This window comes from Notamacropus eugenii, chromosome 4 (assembly GCF_028372415.1).
Source record: "Notamacropus eugenii isolate mMacEug1 chromosome 4, mMacEug1.pri_v2, whole genome shotgun sequence".
NCBI classification, from domain to species: domain Eukaryota; kingdom Metazoa; phylum Chordata; class Mammalia; order Diprotodontia; family Macropodidae; genus Notamacropus; species Notamacropus eugenii.
The window spans coordinates 326,656,593-326,678,358 of record NC_092875.1 but is presented as its reverse complement, the minus strand read 5'-3'; the positions used below and the strand labels follow the sequence as shown (position 1 = coordinate 326,678,358).

At 35.5% G+C, this 21,766-nt stretch overlaps 1 protein-coding gene across 9 annotated transcripts in view; it reads right to left on the bottom strand.

Annotated features, from left to right (window-relative positions):
- PIAS2 (protein inhibitor of activated STAT 2) overlaps positions 1–21,766 on the bottom strand; it is a 135,560-nt gene that overhangs the window by 27,589 nt on the left and 86,205 nt on the right. For all 9 annotated transcript variants that reach the window (XM_072605191.1, XM_072605192.1, XM_072605188.1 and 6 more), the window contains 5 exons: positions 17,693–17,777; positions 11,395–11,445; positions 11,192–11,282; positions 8,486–8,620; positions 1,489–1,594 (listed from right to left, as the gene is read on the bottom strand). In XM_072605191.1, the coding sequence (XP_072461292.1) occupies positions 1,489–1,594; positions 8,486–8,620; positions 11,192–11,282; positions 11,395–11,445; positions 17,693–17,777 (468 nt within the window). The remainder of the gene's footprint in view (positions 1–1,488; positions 1,595–8,485; positions 8,621–11,191; positions 11,283–11,394; positions 11,446–17,692; positions 17,778–21,766) is intronic.

The following is a 21,766-nucleotide window of genomic DNA, read 5'->3' as shown; positions in this document are numbered from 1 at the left end:
ATGATGCAACGGTCACAGGTATGGGATACACAACAGAAATGAGAAGATGTTAAGAATAATCCATTTTTTATATAAATATACTTGAAATGGCCTACTTCCTAAAGCTGAATTAAATTCCATACTAGAATGCAAAGCTTACTAAATTTCTCAAAAGTGGGGTCACCTGAAGCGGCAAAGAGAATACAGACATGAAAACAAAATAAAACTATTTAAAACATTTTTTTAAAAGTTTAATAAAAATATTGTTACCTTTCAATTAAGTCAGTATGTAGTAAGGTAAAGAAAACCATTCTCATTAAATGACATAATTCTTCCCAAAATATTGAAGGGATGTCAAATACAAACACTATTCCCTTTTACTTAACTTAGGTTCAGAATTTACTGAAGCCCTAGTGATTCTCCACTTAGTCTATTACTGCCAAAAACAGCTGGATACCAGGCAGCTGGGCAGAGAAGAAACAAACTGAGAATAAATTTTTTTGATCTTTGGAGAACTAAGCATATTCAGATGTGGGTAAGAAAGTCAACACTGCAATGAGGCAAAGATCAGGGAATGGCATCCTGTCTGGTTGACCTCACAGCACTCTACTGTAGGGTAGAGGATTCTGTTTTCATATCACAGAGCCTTCTCCTTACATGAGTCCAATCCATAATTCTAATCAAGAGTAGGTGAAAAATCCTTCTTCATTAGAAAAGAAAAACAAACCTAATCTCTGCAACAATGTTCAATTGTGAACACTGGCTGGGAGTAATCTCCAACAACCTTCAAAGAATAATATATAATCCAAATAATTGGCACTATTAAAATGGCTGCTTGAAAAACAAACACATTTTTGTACACTATAGCCATTTGCAATACTGACTAATACTATTTATCATGAGAGCTAAATTAAGAATTCCCACATAACAAGAAGCAAATATTTTTATTTACTGGTCAACATACATTTAATAGGGAAATAATTTTCTTGCTTACAAAGAACAGCCTGTCAGCTATTTACTGGAGTCATATGAAATAAACTGCTATTTTCTGGATTGTTAATTCTAAAGAGATTAATAATCTACAGAGCCAAAATCATAATTACAATAGGCCTTCATCGAAACAGGTCAAAAGGTGATCCCTAATTTTCCTTCAGATCATACCTGGTATTAATGAGCCAGCATTAACACAAACTTTAGACTGTTTATTAAGTTACTATGGAAGGATTCCCACAATACTAGCCTCACCTGTGCTATACTTCACAGGACTGAGAGCTATAAAGGAACTGCTAGACCATCTAGTCAAATCTTAACATTTTAGAGATGAACAAACCAAGTCCCAAGAGCTACAAGTCTTAATAGGGGTCATATGCATAATATTAAGTAGTAGAGCCAGGATTCCAAAAAGCCAGTTCTTCCTTTTAAACCTCATTCTACCCACCCAATCACACTCAGCAAAAAAAATTTCCCCCACAAATGTTTTATATACTCAGTTTCATACACATTACTTACTTAGTGCTCTGGAATGATCAGGGTTTCGAATACCTTTCATTTTTAATCTCTGTAATAACATGGCTGATGTCAGCTGTCGCACGAGATATACAGACATGGAGTAATTCTACAAAAAAATATTATATTAAGTTAAAGATGAAAAGGAAAATTCTCATAATTACATATTCAAAATTAGTTTTCCATGAAACCATGACAACTCAGGCAAAGAAAGAAAAGAGAAAAGCATACAGTAGAGAAAAAAAGAAATAAGGAAAAAGAAAACAACCCTTGCAGAGGAACTAAGATCTCAATCAATCACAGATGCTTCATATCCAAGAAAGGCAATGTGGTCTAAACAGGGACCACTAATCCATACATAATGATCCTTGTGGGCTGCATAATGACTTATTTTTAAAATGTAATATTACCGATGTTTTACTGTCTTTGTGTTTATTTTGCTAAATATTTCCCAATTACATTTTGATCTGGTTCAGACAGCACTCAGGAGTCCTGTGGGCTACATTTATCCCTGGGGCACATGTTTGATACATCTGGTATATGGTATTTTAAGCCCAGAATTCCAAGTTATAATTTTGATCACAGACTATCTGCTACATGCCCATGGGCATATCATTTAACTAATCTTGATCTTGGCTTCCTCATGAGGTATAAAGTGATAAATAATTCCTCCCTTTGGGGAAAAGAAGTGGTAGACCAAGCACAGGTTAAAATAGGAAGAAGCAGTAGGGAATATAACTAAGCACCAAAAAATAACTTGGTAGAATTTGGTTAACTTGAGGTCTATACAGAGAATTCTCATCCACAGAAGCTATGAAAGATAACATGTAAATACACATAAATGATAAATAGCAGATTTCCCTTTTATATATACAGAGCATCCCAAAAGTTTTTGATTTGGGGGATATCCTGTATAATGTGTGCATTACATATATTTACACACACACACATATTATTGCATAAAGAAAATATACTGATTACAATCAGGTCAAATTGTGAAAGGAAAGACAACTAAAAAGTTGTCGCAAGAGTTGAATAATAAAGACCAAGCAATATTTTCAGAATTTTCTTACAGAACTGTCCAGTACAGAATTATTCAATCACCTACACATTTTGTGAGCCTTTCCAAAAACTGTCATGTTCTATACAGCTAGACTTTTTGATTTTGCATAAAATCTTAAGTATTAAATAAATGATCATTTATAATATGCTGGTTTTATTATATGCTTAAGGAGAAAAGTAAGCTGCTCATCAGATTCAGGGTGTCATGGAAATTGATAAATTACTCTAAAACCTAATAGTTTAGTTTTCTTTACAAATCATATTTTCTGTTTTTTGTTTCTTGAAATGTGTGTTTTTAATGAACATTACAAGTTCACAATAATTAAATTTTTTTAAAGAATAAACAGCATTCAATAAGATAGGTTCGTTCGAAGCATTAATTTCAAAATCAGTCTTCAAGACACAGTAATACTTATCAATAATCCTGATAATGAGCAAGAGCAGAAATTTACAAGTGGAAGTGAAGGGAGAAAGTGAATGTGTCATTTAAGAAGATATGTAATGATATTCTGAAAATATAGTAATTAAGTACTAAGAATATATTTTCCTATTTTCATCTTTGACACCATCATATTCCTAGAAAATAAAATACTTTAACAACAGTATCATAATTTCTCCATCTATAAACTGGGAACCCCATTCTTCTTGTCTCACTGTAATTTCAAAGAGCGCAGTATTATTCGAGTTAATTCTAAAATGAAAAAAATTCTAAAAAAATCAGTTTCAAGGCAATGAGGCAAAGATTGTAATGCTGGCTGCGGTAGTAAAGAATCAGCACGTCTAGCCAGTATCATCTACTTAAAGGAATGATATTTCAGAGAAACATGCTCCTAAATGATATCCTCCAATGCCATGTTTCAAATGTGCCAGATACTTGGTAGTCTAAAAAAGTGATACAAACAAACATTTCTAATTACCTTTTAATTGTTGATTTAACAAATCTGCAGTTTCCTCCAAAAAGAGTCAATTTATCTTTCTAAAACTTTGATACTTTTCATAAAACTATAAAAAAAAGTTCCACAAAAGCTTACAATTTACTGGATACTGGGTTTGTTTTTATTAATTTGCTTTCAGTTTTCAACAATCACTTCCATGTTTTCAATTTTGTGCTCCTCCCTCACCCCTCTCCTCCCGAAGAGAGCATACAATCTTGTATGGGTTCTATACATATATTCTTTTCTTTTTTTATTTCCAGCTTTTATTTTTTTAAATGTTTATTTTTAGTTTTCAACAGTGATTTCCATAAAATTTTGAGTTCCAAATTTTCTCCACATCTCTCCCCTCCCCCACCTCAAAACACCTTGCATTCTGATTACCTCTTCCCCCAATCTGTCCTCTCTTCTATCTCACCCCTCCCTTCCCTTATCCCCATCTTCTCTCTTGTCTTGTAGAGTAAGATAAATTTCTATATCCCATTATCTGTATTTCTTATTTCCCAGTTGTACACAAAAACAATTCTCAATATCCGTTCCTAAAACTTTGAGTTCCAAGTTCTCTTCCTTCCTCCTTCCCCACCCATCCCCACTGATAAGACAAGCAATTCAATATAGGCTATCTATGTGTAGTTTTGCAAACAACTTCCATAACAGTCATGCTGTGTAAGACTAACTATATTTCCCTCCATCCTATCCTGTCCCATTTATTCTATTCTCTCATCTATTCTCTCTATTCTATTCTCCTTGTCCCTCCCCAAAAGTGTTTACTTCAAATTGCTCCCTCCTCCCATTTTCCCTCCCTTCTATCATACCCCCCCAACTTATCCCCTTCTCCCCTACTTTCTTGTAGTGTAAGATAGACTTTTGCACTAAATTGAGTGAGCATGTTATTCCCTCAAGCCAAATGTGATGAGAATAAACTTCACTTTTTCCCTCTCACTTCTCCACTTTCCCCCTCCACTGAAAAAGCTTTTTCTTGCCTTTTTTATGAGAGATCTGTCCCATTCCATTTCTCCCCCAATATATTCCTCTCACCCCTTAATCTTATTTTTTTAGATATGCCCTTCCTATTCAACTCACCCTGGAGAGAGAGAGAGAGAGAGAGAGAGAGAGAGAGAGAGAGAGAGAGAGAGAGAGTGCGTGTAATCCCTCTAACTACCCAAATACTGAGAAAAGTTTCAAGAGTCACAAATATTATCTTTCCATGTAGGAATATAAACAGTTCACCTTTAGTAAGTCCCTTATGATTTCTCTTTTGTATTAACCTTTTCATGCTTCTTTTAATTCTTGTGTTTGAAAGTCAGATTTTCTATTCAGCTCTGGTCTTTTCATCAAGAATGCTTGAAAGTCTTCAATTTCACTGAAAGACCTGATTCTTGGTTTTAATCCTACTTCCTTTGATTTCTGGAATATTATATTCCAAGCCCTTCAATCTCTTAATGGAGAAACTGCTAGATCTTGTGTTATCCTGAATGTATTTCCACAGTACTCAAATTGTTTCTATCTAGCTGCTTGCAATATTTTCTCCTTGACCTGGGAACTCTGGAATTTGGCTACAATATTCCTAGGAGTTTCCCTTTTTAGATCTCTTTCAGGAGGTGATCAGTGGATTCTTTCAATATTTATTTCACCCTCTGGTTCTAGAATATCAGGGCAGTTTTCCTTGTTAATTTCATGAAAGATGATGTCTAGGCTCTTTTTTTGATCAAGGCTTTCAGGTAGTCCCATAATTTTTAAATTGTCTCTCCTGGATCTATTTTCCAGGTCAGTTGTTTTTCCAATGAGATATTTCACATTGTCTTCTATTTTTTCATTCTTTTGGTTTTTGTTTTGTGATTTCTAAAGTCATTAGCTTCCATCTGCTCCATTCTAATTTTTAAAGAACTATTCAGTGAGTTTCTGAACCTCCTTTTCCATTTGGCTAATTTAGCTTTTTAAAGCATTCTTCTCCTCATTGGCTTTTTGGACCTCTTTTACCAATTGAGTCAGCCTATTTTTAAAGGTGTTATTTTCTTCAGCATTTTTTGGGGGTCTCCTTTAGCAGGCTGTTGACTCGTTTTCATTATTTTCTTCCATCATTTCTCTTCCCAATTTTTCCTCCACCTCTCTTACTTGATTTTCAAAATCCTTTGAGCTCTTCCATGGCCTGAGACCATTGCATATTCATTTTGGAGGCCTCTGATGATAAGCATTGTTCTTCCTCATCCAAAAGGATGGAAGAAAATACCTGCTCACCAAGAAAGTAATCTTGTATAGTCCTATTTTTTCCTCCTTTTTTGAGCATTTTCCCAGCCAGTTACTTGACTTTTGAATCCTTTGTCAGGAGGGGAGTATACTCTGGGAACCTGTACATTCTCAGTTCCTCCAAGATGGCACAATCAAGGGAGAGGAGTTTACTCCTGTCCTGGACTGCACTCCGGTATGGGAGCTACCAAAGCTTTTCTGCCCAGGATCTGCAAGTAGAATTCCCTTTCCAGAGCCTCCACCAGCTCCACCATGCCAGTCAGCATTCTTCCTCACCTCCCGCTGCCACTCAGGGCTGAGACCCAGATCAGGGGCTCAATTCTCCCAGGGGCTTTAGGCAGAGGGCTCCAAAAATGGATGCCACAGCCTGGGGGTGGGGCTAGGGGAGGACCCTGCTCCCTTCTGACCTGGTGAAAAAGCTTTCTCACCGACCTTAGAAGCTTTCTTTGGCATTTGTGAGTTGAGGGATCTGAAAACTGCCGCTGCTGCTGGGGATTCCGCCCCTGAGTTCTGTTCTGGTCCTGTTCCTGCCGGTGCCATGGGCCAAGGCTGAGCTGGGCTCCACTCTGTGCCCCGTGTGACAGACCTTTCCTGCTGACCCTCCAGGTTGCCTTGGACTGGAAAACTCTTTCACTGTTGTTTTGTGGCTTCTGCTGCTCTAGAATTTGTTTAGAGTCATTTTTTACAGGTATTTTATAGGATGTGGGGGAAGAGCTTAGAGTATGTGCCTCCTTCTACTCCGCCATCTTGGCTCTGCCTACACATATATTCTTAAGAAACACATTTTCACATTGGTCATGTTGCATATAAGAATTAAAATGAACAGGAGAAACCATGAGAAAAAAACAAAACAAAACAAGAGAAAATAGTCTACCTCATACTGCATTCTAATTCCGTAGTTCTTTCTCTGAATGTGAATGGCATTTTGCCTCAAGAATCCTTAGGAAATGTTTTAGGTCATTGCACTGCTGTGAAGGGCTGAGTCTACCAGAAACAGTTCTGCTCATTTCATTCAGCATCAGTTCATGTAAGTCTTTCCAGGTTTTTCTGAAGTCTGCCTATTCATCATTTCTTTTAGCACAATAGTATTCCATTACATTTATACACCACAACTTATTCAGTCATTCCCCAATTGATGGGCATCCCCTCAATTTCCAGTTCCTGGCCACCACAAAAAGGATTGCTATAAATATTTTGGCACATGTGGGTCCTTTTTCCATTTTTATAACCTCTTTGGGACATAGCCCTAGAAGTGATTATTTCTGGATCAAAGGGTACGTATGTTTTTGTAGCCCTTTGGGCATAGTTCCAAATTGCTCTCCAGAGTGGTTGGATCAGCTTGAAGCCCCACCAGCAATAAATTAGTGTTTCAACTCTTCCACATCTTCTCCAATATTAATCATCTCGTTGTTGTGTCATGTTAGCCAATCTGCTAGGTATGATGTGGCACCTCAGAGTTATTTTGATTTGCCTCTCTCTAATCAATAGTGATCTAGAGCATTTTTTTTATGACTACAGATAGCTTTAATTTCTTCCTCTGAAAATTGCCTGTTCATATCCTTTGACCGTTTATATCAATTGGGGAATGACTTTATGTTTGTAAATTTGGTTCAGTTCTCCGTATATTTTAGAAATGAGGTCTTTATCACAGATACTAGCTATAAAAATTCTTTCCCAGTTTTCTGATTCCCTCTTAATCTTGGTTGCATTGGTTTTGTTTGTACAAAAACTTTTCAATTTAATGTAATCAAAACTATCCATCTTGTATTTCATAATGTTCTTTATCTCTTGTTTGGTCATAAATTCCACCATTCTCCATAAATCTGACAAACTATTCCCTGCTCCCCTAATTTGTTTACAGCATCAACCTTCATACCTAGATTGTGTACCCATTTGGTAGACACATTCTGGTGTATGGTGTCAGGTACTGGTCTATGGCCAGTTTCTGCCACACTATTATCCAATTTTCCCAGCAGTTTTTGCCAAACAGCGACTTCTTATCCCAGATACCAGGGAGGATATTGTTTTTAAAAAGTAGCCCATTTTACTTAAGGAACATCAAAAATGGATATAATTTCTTCTAAGCAAAATAGAGTCAGACACTCAAGAAATATTACCCAAGTACAAGAAAATAAAATAATTGAAACCACCTAGCTAACTATTCAATTAATTATCATACTGACTCTCAAAGATAGCAACATGGGATATTTAGCGGACAAAGAGTCAGCATCAGTCAGAAAATGCCAAGTCAGGAAGAGATGGCTGAAGTCTCATCAAAGACATATATTGGCAAATGGCTACGGGCAAATCATCTAACCTCTCAGTGCTCTAGGCTAAGACTGTAAGTTGTAGATCTGAAACCCTTTACAGGGTCTTTAAAGGTCAAAACTAGTTTCATAATAATACTAAGAGATGTCAAGTACCTATTAAAATTCTTCTCCCTTTTCCAACTATGTGTGTGAAGTCAAATTTTCTTTATATTCTTCAAACAAAAAAAACATTATAACAGATTAAATGCAGAAGCAGATGAGACTCAAGCTGCCTTCAAGTAAGCTAGACATTAAAGAGATTTACAAAAATAAGCAAAACAGTGCCATTCTCACTATTGGGGGAAGGAAAGTTATTTTTCATTGAAAAATGTTATTTATGTTAACATGTAATTGATTTATTGTTGCTTTTTAAAAAAGATTACAAAGTTTGAAAATTACTATCCTACACCAATAAACTCACAGGTCTGGATAAACAAAGAAAAATTTTACCTTTCCAATTTCAGATGCCCACGAAATGGAAATCTGGTTTGGCACAGCAGAAGATAACCTAACTAGAGACGTAATGTTTAAGGGGCGCCCCTGGCGTTTCTGTTCAATTCCATTTTTGGGAGGTGGTGCATATCCCTGCAATAATGAGAAAAATAAAATGAATTCTCTGGGGAAAAAAGGATCCTTTCTTGGCTATTAAAGTAAGCTATCAGAAGGTGCTTATTAGCTAACAAAAATGAATTGCTAAAATTTATAAATTCCTTTTTCAAAGCAAAACATAAATAGAAGAAAGGAGAGAAATTAAGGATTCTTCCCCTTCCAACATATGCTTCTGTTCTTCCATGGCTCTTGTCACAAAGGTAATTAACTGGTTTAATGTGGAGGATGTGACGGATAGATATGATAGGACATAAAGAGGATACTGAAAGGGAAAAAAATCCACAAGGAGCAGCTATTCATTATATGTATACAAAGAAAAAGGACCAAATATTCCTTTAAGTACTGGTTATGAAATAAAAAACAAGTAAAAATATATCAATGGATGTGCTTTATCTTATAAAATGTCATGTCAAGTCATAAAATTTAGCCAGATACCATTAAGGTTAACTGTGAAGAAAAACTGTATTTCTATGGTTGTCTCCCCTGGGCCTATCTAGGACATTTTAGCCTCTAATAATAGGATTGAAAACACCTTCTTTCTTCTAGTTGGAGTGCCATTTTCATCCAAATACTTCAAGCTATCCTCTTCAAAATGTGTTCACAGATCAAGACCTTAATATAACTTTGTCTGAGCTGCTGAAATGGGAAACAGCCTTGTAAAAAAAGTCTAGGCAGCTTCCTGGTTGAGAGAAATCAAGGGCATAACTTTTGAATCCTATGTTCACTGAAAGAATTCAAAATAGCATATTTGAGGGGGAGGAGTTGTGCAGGGGAAGAACTGTTTGAAAGAAGCTAGCTTCTCTTCCTCTGTGCACCAGTTTTAAGGTTGTGAGACTGGTATAACATCCTAATTATTGCCCACCAATCATCAATCCCAATCTGCTCCAAGTACAGAATAGATATTAAAAGGTTCTTCCTCTTTGCCTTGACTTTCTGACAGTGATTGGGGGGGGGTGGGGGGTGGGGGGTGGATGGCTACTGCAATCTCTAAAAAATAACTCATGTAAGTTTTTGTTGTCTGAATTTGTGCCACTCTAATACATATCTAACGTAACATCACTCCCAAAAGAGTGCTTTCATTTTATTCAGTGTGGTTTTCCCTGGAACCAAAGAACAGCATTGAGTTGGATAAGCCTATAGTTAGCTCCTCCTGGACAAATATGCAATTTATAGGAGCCCTAATTAGGAGTTCTCAGGGGTAAAGGTAACTGAGGCCTTGAGGCCAGCCACATGTGGTCTTCTAGGCCCTTAGGTGTAGTCTTTTGACTGAGTCCAAGTTTTACAGTACAAATTCTTTTGTTAAGGGGAATTTGTTCTGCAAAGTTTGGATTCAGTGAAAGGGCCACACCTGAGGACCTAGAGGGCCACATGTGGTCTCAAGGTCGCAGGGTCCCCATCCCTGTGACGTACTTAATGCCTAGGAAGCATCTGAGGAAGAAATTTACCAGTTTTCATAGGCTTAAGGTAAGAATTATCAAAGCCTAAGACTGGCAACTAGTAACTGGGAAGAACAATGTTCATTAAACATGATGGAAAAATAAGGAACAAAGAAATGAAAACCTAGATAAGAGTAAAAAAGTTTCAACAAATACTTCAAAACTCAACTCACATCAAATTCCTCAATGAAGCCTTCCTTGAAAACCGCCCTACCTGACTTAGATCTAATCTCATGGTATTTTATATTCCTTTTATGCATTTATAACATTCCAATTTGTAGTATATTTAACGATGTAACCTTCTAGATTACCAATTCCTCAACAATCATTTCTTCTTTTACTCTATCTTTCCCAATGTTTTACATGGTATATACTGCATCACAGCCCACAGACTTGATGAATGTTTCTTGAATGAATGAATGATTAAACATCTGATTTGGGTAAAGAATACTAACTTTTCATTATCATTTTATTTATTTTATAGGTAGCAAAAAACATTGAAAAGACACAGAAACAGATTTATTATGTTTGGAAGTAAATGTCACATAATGATCTCCACAGACAAGAATGTGCCCCTAAAAGACTTAGGGAAAACAATCCACATGTAAATGAGGTAGAATAGCACAACAGTACTTATTTGTTAATACAGTAAAAAATAAATGCTGCACTGACTGAAACAAAGATCACATCTCTAGGGATGAAGAAATCTATTTGAAAGGAAAAACGCATGCAAATATCCTAAAATAATCATTTTAAAAAATCTGATTTTAGGAAAAAGTATCATCTATATTTGCATGACCTTTTAACTTTTACAAATGAGGTTTACATGAATTAAATTCAAGGCAATGTTTTACAAATCAGAAAAAATAAATTCTTGTAGTCCATTTGCAATTAAAACTTTGTAAAAAAAAAAAAATCTATTTCCTAAAAGGCTTTTTCATTCCATATGATCCTATGAATCAAATTTTCACCCTGAAACTCAGCTTAAACCTCTTCCATAATTTTTGCCTATATTGTAATTTTTTTCCATCTAATCACATGTATTTATTTTAACACACATTTTATAAATTTGAGAAACAAACAAAATAGGAATCTGAATACTTCAACTTACTGGCAAAGGAAATAGCTTCCCATTTACTTTTATGCACAGACTATTGGGATAATTATCCTCTTGAGGGCAGCTAGTCTCTGCTAGGCACAATCTGTATTCAAAGAGAAATCATTCTTTAAAAGTAAAATCAAACATTTAAAACAGGCCTGCAAAATGATGTTTTAGCCAGTGTAAAAATATTGTTTTAACAATAACAAAATCACCTTAGTTGTACTTGGACAGTGTAATCTCTTCTACCACCTGGCAAAAAATCCCTGTTGGAAAGAAAGAATCTTGGTTAAGGAAATATGATTGGTTTTTTTCCCACAGAGTATTTCTTATATATTAAAAACTTTTAACAGATAGCATATTCCTCCAATGACATTTTCATTCTTTCTCATACCTTATTAGTCAAATAATCCATAACCAATCCACTACCCATGATCAAAACAGGTTTGTTTACTTGGAAATTTGAAAGATGCTTAAATTACAGCGGTGGATACTCCAGGACATTTAAGTACAATCAATATTCAAGGAAAACTCTTAGTTTCATAAAAATTTTTGTTTAGCATTTCCAAAATATACTTTTGTGCACAGAACGCCTTGCTAATACAAAAAAGTTTGTTGCTGGTACCAGACAATTGTATGTGATAATGTGGGTTCATCAAAATAAATCAATCACCATTCTTGAAAAATCCAAGTCAAAAGAAAAAGTCCTATGGGTCAGTTGCTTCATCTTATATTACAATTATGTGGACAAGTAATGTAGTTTCCAGATGGAAACTTGATGTATCCCTAGATAATCATCACCCCTAAGAATGAAATTTCTAGGTCATTACCACAGCTCATTTTCCATTCCATTTAAGTCTTCTTAATACCCCCTAAAAACTCATAATTGTTCTTATCTTCATACTTTTACTCAAAATTGTTTCTCCTGACAATAATGCCTGATGATCTATTATCCAAATATCCCCTAATTCTTCAATATTCATCTTGATCCAATAATGATTCTCTTCCTTTCCTAATTACTCACACTATTGTTCTTTATATTTTGATAGCCCAGGCACTGAAGTACAAGTCAAACACAAGACCTTATGATATACTATTTTGCATTGTTTTTCATTTGTGTGGTATATTGATTTCTTGTTTTCTCAACAATAATGGGAATTCTAAGGGCATAATCAGCTACATATTTCAATTTTATCTTGCTGTGCGCTCCTGAGCACAGACTAGGTGTTAAATCCTTACTAAAAATGAACCTGGACAAAAAGCCAAGCCATCATCACCTCCCTAAATGGCATACATAAACAAGGAAGTAGTGATGAAAGAACAAGAGCTTATCCTAAAGAACAAGAGCTTATCCTTAACACTGATAAAACTGAGTTTTATAAAATGTATTTTGTAACAATTTGTTAAAAATATTTTAAGGCAACTTTCTCTTATACTCAATACTCACGGGATTTTATTTCCATTTCTATTCATATAAGTCAAGTCAAGAAACATTTATTAAGTGATTAATGCCCGCCAGGTACCATGGTAAGCCCTGGGGAAACAAAAAAAAAGTGGGGAGGGAGGAGGAGGGAAGTTCCAGTCCTCAAGGAGCTCACAATGTAATGTGGAAAGGAGACAATATGCAAAGAACTACGTAAAAACAAGCTATACGCAAGATTCAACTGGAAATAATTTCTGAAAGAAGGGACTAACATTAAGGAAGAAGGAGGAGCAAAGTTTCTTGCAAAAGGTAAGATTTTAGCTGAGACTTCAAGAAAGTCTCCCAAACTACCTGCATTTACCAAGTGAAGTCATTTATTTGCTTCCTGCCACAACAGTCCTAAACAGCTGATATCTCTTAGACTAGGACTAGGGAGTTTTTAACCTGGGGTCCATGAATTGCTTAAAAAAAAGGAAAAAAGACACCACAGGGCAGCGAAGTGGTGCACTGAATAGAGCATGGGTCCTGGAGTCAAGAAGACTTGAGTTCACATCGGGCCTCAGACACTTGACACTTACTAGCTGTATGACCTTGGGCAAGTCACTTAACCCCAACTGCCTCACTTTCCCCCCTCCAACAAAACAAAACAAACAAAAATAACAAAAGCACTCATAATATAATTGGTTTCCTCTGTTGTCAAGAAGAATTTATGTTACGCATTTAAAAATAATAATCTGACAGAGGATCCCATAGCTTCACCAGACTGCCAAAGGGAGCCACGGGGGAAAACAAAGAATGACTTCTCACTTAGAAATAAGTATTAAAGTATAACCAAAGAAAGAATTAGATAGGATTGCATATGAATTGTTCTGCTTATTCTTACAAGGCTAGGTTATCTGCATAAAAGTCTTTCATACTTGGCTATACTGATGTAATAAATAGTTGCTTAATTTTAAAATATACTTTAAAAATTTACCAAAAATAAAATATAAGCTATGAAAAATCTCACCATTTTCTAATAAAGGACTCCCCTACACAAGGGTCTCAAGAATTCTGCGTCAAAAATATACATATAAGTCTTACGTATTTTCAATTGTCACAAATTTAAGTCCTAGAAGTTTCCCTAGCAAAGATTACCTTTAAGATCCAAATGATTATAAATACCTGAATGAGAAGAGTGAAAAAGTGAATTAGACTGGAGGAAGACTGACCCTTATCATGGCCAAGTAGTTCTGTGATGATGAGGGGAAAAGCTGAGAAGAGCTAAAAGGTGCCTGTTAGAAAAATAAAGGCAGATGAACATGTGAGGAGGAACAGATAGAAGATGAAAGGATCTATATGGCTGGTCCTAAGTAACAAGACCTCTAGAGACCCTGTAACACAATCCATAAAGATACCAAGACTGCTCAAGCAGAGATCAAAGACACAAAAGCCTACTTTTTGATAAAAGAGTTGTGTGGGGGAATATTAAACCAGACCAAAAGTCAAGTAGGGTTATACCAAAGGTACAACCCTAAAGTAAAGAACCTTATTGTTCCAACATGAAAGGGGAACTCAAGATGGTTGCCAGCCCTGCCCCCGGGACAGATTGTAAAAGGCGGACAGATTAGCCAGAGGCACCCTAAACCCAAGGATCAGATGGTAGGGAAAGGAACTGAAGACTAAAGAAGAATTCTTGACCTGAACAAAACTGGGTATGAAGAAGTAAATGTGGTATTCTTTCAGTTGTAGAGTCTACAACCCCCAAATTCCCTCATATTAAAGTAAAATTTAACTGTGAACTTGAAAAAATGGTGTGCTGGATTAAAGAGGGGTGGGGAAAAAGAAATCCTGCTAAACTTAGGGAGCAAGAGGGGAAAAAAATCAGGACTCAAGATCGAATTTAAAAAAAAAGAAATATCACTTCTTTTGATGTTTGGATAATGGTTTTTGAAGTTACATCCTGATTTTGTCATACTTTACAATAAATGTAGAGAGGCTTATTTTTAAATTTTCTAAAGCTACAAATAAGAAATGTTCTATTTTAGCTTCAAATTGGGGTTGGGGTCCGGGGGCTTATTTTGCACATGCTAAGTGACTAAAGCTGTCAAGTTCATCTGCAAATTAATGTATCTTATCTTTTTGTATCATTAAATTGGTATAACCAATAAATTCATCAGAGAATTCCCACCAGCCATACTCTATGCAAAATGAGTACTGACTTCCCAAATCTTTACAATACTGCAAGTATGGTACCTACTACTGGTTTGTTTCTTTTCACATAATCACAGAATGTTAGAGCTAGAAAGATTTTACGAATCTTGTCTAATATCAATTTTACTGGCAAACTACACTTGTTGCTGATGTTTGTCACAAGCAAGTCATGCTAAGTAAACACCTGTGGAAACCAGCCCAGCAAATCTGAGAAAGTTTAAACTTAGAAATTCAGGGGAGTTGGCACAGAAATGCGTCCTTTGGAGTAACCATCTTATCTACTCTTGTATAATTTCCCTATAGTAAAAAGGCATAAAGATAAGATGTCAAACGAGTATCTTCTTTTTTGGGGCAAATAGTAATGTCAATCCTTCTCCAAGGAGATGTCCCAATGATAAACAGATACAAATGAAGTTTGAAGATAATATAAATACCTCTTTTTTGCCACTAGCTTGAATTTTAACCAAAGCTGCTATCAGGGCAGCCAAGTGAACTGATTTTAGGTTCACTCTCTTCTTGTCCTAGCTCTTGAATATGCTAAACATAAATGAAATGACTTGCAAGAATGCAAAAACAGAAAAGCTGAAATACCCAAAGATTATAAACCTTTGAATAATGATGATTTGGTTGAGCTGGTGTAAATAAAATCACTAGGGGAATGTGAAGTAAAGATTTTTTGTCATTTATTTTGTCATTTATCTTGAAAAATAAGACAAGTACCTTATCACCCAGATAAATTTAACAGTCTCTACACAATGCTCTGGCTTCTCCTTCCTTTCACTTATCATTACAGCCTGATTACTTGTATACATCAGAAACTTTACTGTTATAGGAGGTCTCATCACCAAACTTAAAATGCCTTCACAAGCAATCTTCACAAACAGCTGCAACCAAAATACTTTATTACTTGTGAACAACCTTCTGGTAATGAGCCTCACCAAATTAAGCAAGTCCTCAGATAACAAACACCCAGTCCATTGCTGTGCTAGTACACAAAGCCTGTTTAGCTTGCAACAAACTGGTATGGCATTTATTTACACCATGAGGGATTAATGGAATAGGACTTTAGGTGAGAAGCAGCTAGAACAATTACCCCAAAACATACATTATGTATATATTATACTATTCAAAAATCTTCAAGGACACAGAATAAAATCCAAACTTCAAATGAACAAGCCTTTATCAAGCATCTATTAAGTGTTTGGCATTGAATCAGCAACAGGAAGACAAAGACAAAACAGTCACTGACCGCCCTCAAGGATGTTTCATCATATAAGGCAGGCATTCAAAGCTCTTCAAACTCTGGTCTAAATCTCTCCCACTGTACCCCTTTTACACAAAACTGTCCATTTCAGTAGAAACGGCCTACAATTCTTGAAACAAACATGCTCAAAACTTTCACCTTCCAAGGCTGTTTAGCCTTATTTCTGCTCAGTTAAATAGTATTTTTCTTCATAGCCCAAGTAAAATAATATTCTTTGTGAAAGCTTCCCAATACACGAAAAGTATGATTCCTATGATCACTTAATATCTACAGTCCTTAACTGGCATCTCTCATATGAAGGTTTAAATTCTTGGTTAACTTTTTATATAAAAATATACATGAGGTCTCCACAAATTATCTATGTTTCATTACATTTTTATTTATTTTGTTAAATATTTAACATCTACTACAGAGTTTTCCAATGGGGAGAAGGTGGAGACACACAGAAGGGAGGGGGATACTTTAACATGAACTATCTGATTGATACCAGGATTATTAATTAAGATGAAAAACTCAAAATGCTAAATCACTTAACCTCCCTCAATGCCTTCATCTGTAAAATGAATAGGTTGTATTAAATGACCTCTGAAGTCCCTTTCAGTTCTAGATCAATGATTCTATGATGTAAAATTTTCTAATATCCAATGTACTATTTTCCTTATTCCACAAAATCGAAAGGTTTTCTAACACTGGAAATTGATTTTAATGTCTTATAGCTAGTAAAGAGCCAAATTCTACCATAACACTACCAGATACAATCCATCAAGAGACAAACTAGCCATAGGTAGTATTTCATTAGCTTTTACTGAGCCTCCATCTTCAACAGAGATAGAAAATTATATTTTTTGAGGAATTAGAACATGTAAAAGTGATATGAATACTGAAAACACCTGGAATAGAGGGGAAAAATACTTAGATACGCATACCTATAACACTAAACCTTTTAAAAACTTTTATTTTGTTTATAAACATTTTTTTAAAATAAAAGTTTTGTAATACTGGAAAAATTCATTTTAATATCTAGTAGAGAACTAAATTTTTGTACATTTGTGCTATGAAACTACTTCTAGCAACCTAAGGAAAACCATTTAACCTTTGAGCAGCTCGCTTTTCTCATTCTAGGTCTTTAAAAAGGCTACAATCTATGTGACTGTACAAATGTTATAAGGCAACATCAGTAGCACTAATAATTTAAAAAACACTAATAGCGTATTCTCCAGATTTCCTTTGCTCACTTTTTTTGCTCACTCCATTTAATTTTACTATTTAAAAACCTGTTTCTACTTTAAGCATCTGCTATTTTTGTAATGACCAGGAGTTACTTTCAAGTTTGTTTCCCACTTATTCTTTAGGCAATTTCTGTTAATCTCTCAAATTTTCTCTTTAAACTATGATTTTTCTATTAACCAGGCCAATGAAATCACTGGCATAATAATAATAAAATAAAATCACAGTACTTTATTTTTTGGTCCTGGGCATAAAGAAAAGAACTTCTGTTTACCAACTCCTCCAAACACATTTGCATATATAAAATATATAAACTAGTCATATAGCTAAAAATGATGGAATTTTAGTAAGCTATCTCTAACGAGCCCCACACCCACTGAAACGTATTTCAAACCCTGTTTCTTACCTGGAAATGCATATTTCTCTTACTTGTTGAGGTGTCAATGCAAAAATAAAGAACTTCTCTTGAAATCTTTGAATACTGCTCTGAACTGGAGAGAAAAAATACAATGAAAGACAACCTTTCAATAAAATTCAAAGAATATAAAAGTCAATAATAGCCAGACAGGGTAGTATCTACAAAATTCTTAGATTTATTACTGAAACACACTAATAAAGAAACGGCCAGAATGAATGCAATTCATGGTGGGAAAATATAAGTGGAAGTATTTGAAAAGGTGTTTGCAGGAAATTTAGTATTCAATTATTTCTCATCCTAAAAGCACAGAAGAAAGTACAAGTTACACTATTCTTAATATGAACTCCTTCAAGGCAGTAATATTTCATCTCTATATAGTGTCATCTAATGAAAACAGCCATGTTATCATATAACAAAGCTGACAGGAAATAAATTATCTCATATATACGAATTCTATTCACTAGGATATTTCTCTGATGCCTTATATTCAGTTGTATTTTGTTAGGAAAAAAAATAGAAAGATAACCCCTCCCCCCCGAATCCTTCTAATGTAGTTATTAAAATGTAAAACAAACCAGTAGCAAGATCTGAACTATTATTTCAATGTTAAAAGTGAAAGATTGACCAGAGATGCTATACTTTTTGATAAAGCCATGGGCAATATTGAAGATTTAGAATCTGTTTAGGGTTCCAAGAACTGTTCCCAAAAAAGTATTTTATTGCAGTTAAAAAGAGGAGAAAATTCTAAATATAGAAGCTACAAAGAGTCCAAAGACCACAAAAACAAAATGCTGCCCTGCAGCTAGATGGCCCGGTGGACAAGGGACTGGACCTGGAGTCAAGAAAACCTGAGTTCAAATCTGGCCTCTGATATTTAACAGCTGTGTGACTCTTGGGAAAGACACTTAACCTCTATCTTCGTTTCCTCGAATGTAAAATGGGTATAATAATAAAAGTACCTAACTCCCAAGGCTGTTGTGAGGATCAAATGAGATAATATTTGTGAAGAGTTTAGCACAGTATCTGACACACAGCAAGTACTTATAAATGCTTGTTCCCTTCTCTCCCCTTTCCTGCCCCCATTCTCACTCTCTCTACCTACAATAGAGCCAAGGGAAGGAAAACTATAGTAGAGCCACACATGATGACTACTTCTGTACCCAAAACACATGAGTGCAGGAAAATAGACATCAGGAGTAGGTACTATGCAATCATGAACCAAACATTATCCTCCCAAATCATTCAGCCAGAAGACCTAACTGCATTAACTCTGGACAAATCACCTCATCACTCTGTGCCTCAATTTTTTCATTTGTAAAATGCAGGGGTTGGACTCAATGGCCTTTAAGGTCTATTTTGGTCTCTATGTTTCTTCATAATAGGAAAGAGTCATAAAGTAGGTACTAAAATTTCCCCAAAGGTAAAATATTCTAAATGGGAGTTACATTCTTGAAAACAAGCATTGAGCATCATTAAAGCAAATACATGACCAATAATGGTGGGTTGTTTTTTTTAAATTCCAAGAATACTACTATAAACTCCTACAGCATTTAAATAAAGAAGATATAATGAATTCTACAGAACACATAATACAAGGAACTGAATTGTGGAGCTAAGTACCATTACTGGCAAGAGTGCCCTTGAGTGCACAGAACACAGGTCAAAAAAAGAACCCTAAGGGAGATATGATCCTTGAATTAAATCATCCAGTGGTGTTCATTAACCTGCTCCTTTAAAACAAACAGCCTTTTCCAGCCTCCCTCTCAGCAAAAAAAGTAACTTCTTAGTTATTCCTTCTACTTCTGTCAATTATGGGCTGCCTCAGTTTCCTCACGTCTGGAAGATCTGGGTTCAAGTTCTACCTCAACACTTATAACACATACTGGAGAAGATGCCAATCTGCTTTGGTAGAGGGAGTTTCCTCACCCAGGAGTTCTCCTAATGAAATTTCAGGTACAGACCTACCCCTATATCCAAACATTAAATAATGCACATCCACTATATGATAAACTTGACCTAAAACAAATGTTATCAATAAAGAAAAATTCAACAATTAACAGTATTTGCCTTCTTAAAATTAGAAAGGAATTTTGAGGAATGATAATCATGGTTAAATTTTCTTTCTAAAGAAACCCTCAGGTTGATGCAAAGTGAAATGTACTGGGTACAAGATAACAGCCATGTTATAGGATGATCAACTGCAAATCACTTAGCTGTTCTGAGCAATGCAATGATCCATGACAACTCTGAAGGACTTAGGATTAAAAATGTTATTCATCCCCAGAGAAACAACTGATGGTGTCTGAATACAGACTGAAGCAACTTTTGTTTATTTTCACTTTATTTTTCTTGTGTTTTTTTATCTATGCTTTCTTTTACAACATGCCTATCATGGATATGTTTTGAATGATTACACATATATAATGTATATGAAATTGCTTGCCTTCTCAATGGGGGTGAAAGAAAGGGAGAGAATTTGGAACTCAAAGTTTTAAAAACACATGTTAAAAACTGTTCTTTACATTTAAATGGGGAAAAATTAAATACTAAATAAATGAAAAAAGATTTTAAAAAAGAAACCTTCAAAAGTTTTATACTTTCTCATAGCTATAGAAACTTTGGTGAAATTACTGTAATAATATCAATCCTGGAGAGAGCTTAAGGCAACTTCCTCCTCTAATTAGAGAGGTAGGGAGACTATGATTTGTGATGTGATGCAGAAGATCTTGGTCAGCTGGTTTTGCCAAATATTTCTCCTTGTTAGGAGAAAGGGTTTAATGCAGGGGGGAGGGAGGGAAAATAACCATGATGAAACACAAAAGGCACCAATAAAACCTAAAACAAAAAATATATTATTTCCTTATAGCTAACAGATTCAAAATTATTCCATTAACCTTGGAGCCACAGTCAAAGTACAACAGATTCACAGGATCATAGGTTTAAAACTGGAAGAGGTCTCAGGTTACTGAATCCAAGTCCTACTTTTACATATAAGGACACTGACACCAGCAAGGTGAAGTACCTTACACAGGCTCACACAGTCACTACTGGAGGCTGAATTCAAACCTATGTCTTCTTATCTCCAAATCTTTTACTCTATCCATTACACCTACAAATGCTTTTGTTCAGTGGAAAAAGCTAAAAGAATTGTTTCTTCAATAGTTAACTCAATGTTTTTCCTCTTTACTAACCACTTGCACATTATTCAAAATCATGGGGTAGATTTAATAGCCCAAAAATGGCTATTTTTCTGTTAAATCATTCTTTTTGTTAGCTTTGCTGAAACTTTGTTATCAGAATGAGTCACACAGGAAAGACACAGAAACTAATTTACTTACTAGCACAGAAATCTTCAAAATATAGTTCACACATTTATTAAGCAAGGCATTAGTCAGTATCTTTCCTATAGTATAGAAGAATGATGAACTAAAGACTCAGTTTGTGTCTGTCCTTCGTTGCCGAAGAAGACCATGCCATCAGAGAAATGATGACATGACTTGCACTTTATTTTGAGTGAGGGAGGGCTGTGCAAGGTCACCAGCCTCACTTCTCCTCCAGAGCCATCTGAATCCAGTGACCAGATATTCATCAGGATGACTGGAGATGACCCAGGATGCACTGGAAGACTTTGGGCCCTTTAGGCCAAGGTCTTTGCAGGTACCCACTTAGAGTGAGGTAACGCCCATTCATTGAATAGGCCTATTTAAGAAGTAGCCAGGGCATGGCCCATTTAATGAGGCCAAGACTCAGTACACCTGTACTATTCTACCATTTACTAGTGATATGACCTAGGATAATTCACTTAAGCCCTAAAAATCACTCAGTTATGGAATAATAAATTAATATCATTACAAATCGACATCCTACATCTGATGATGTCTTTGATGGCTTCTAAAGTACAAGTCCAAACTCTTCAGCCTTCTCCAAGGCCCAAAAGAAGGGCTGCGTATTTTCAGCTTCTGTCCCTTGCCTGCACTACAATCTAGCCCATATTGTGTTCCTCCTCACCAACTCCCAAACACATCCTGTAATTTCCAGCCTCCATGGAATATATCCTACTTT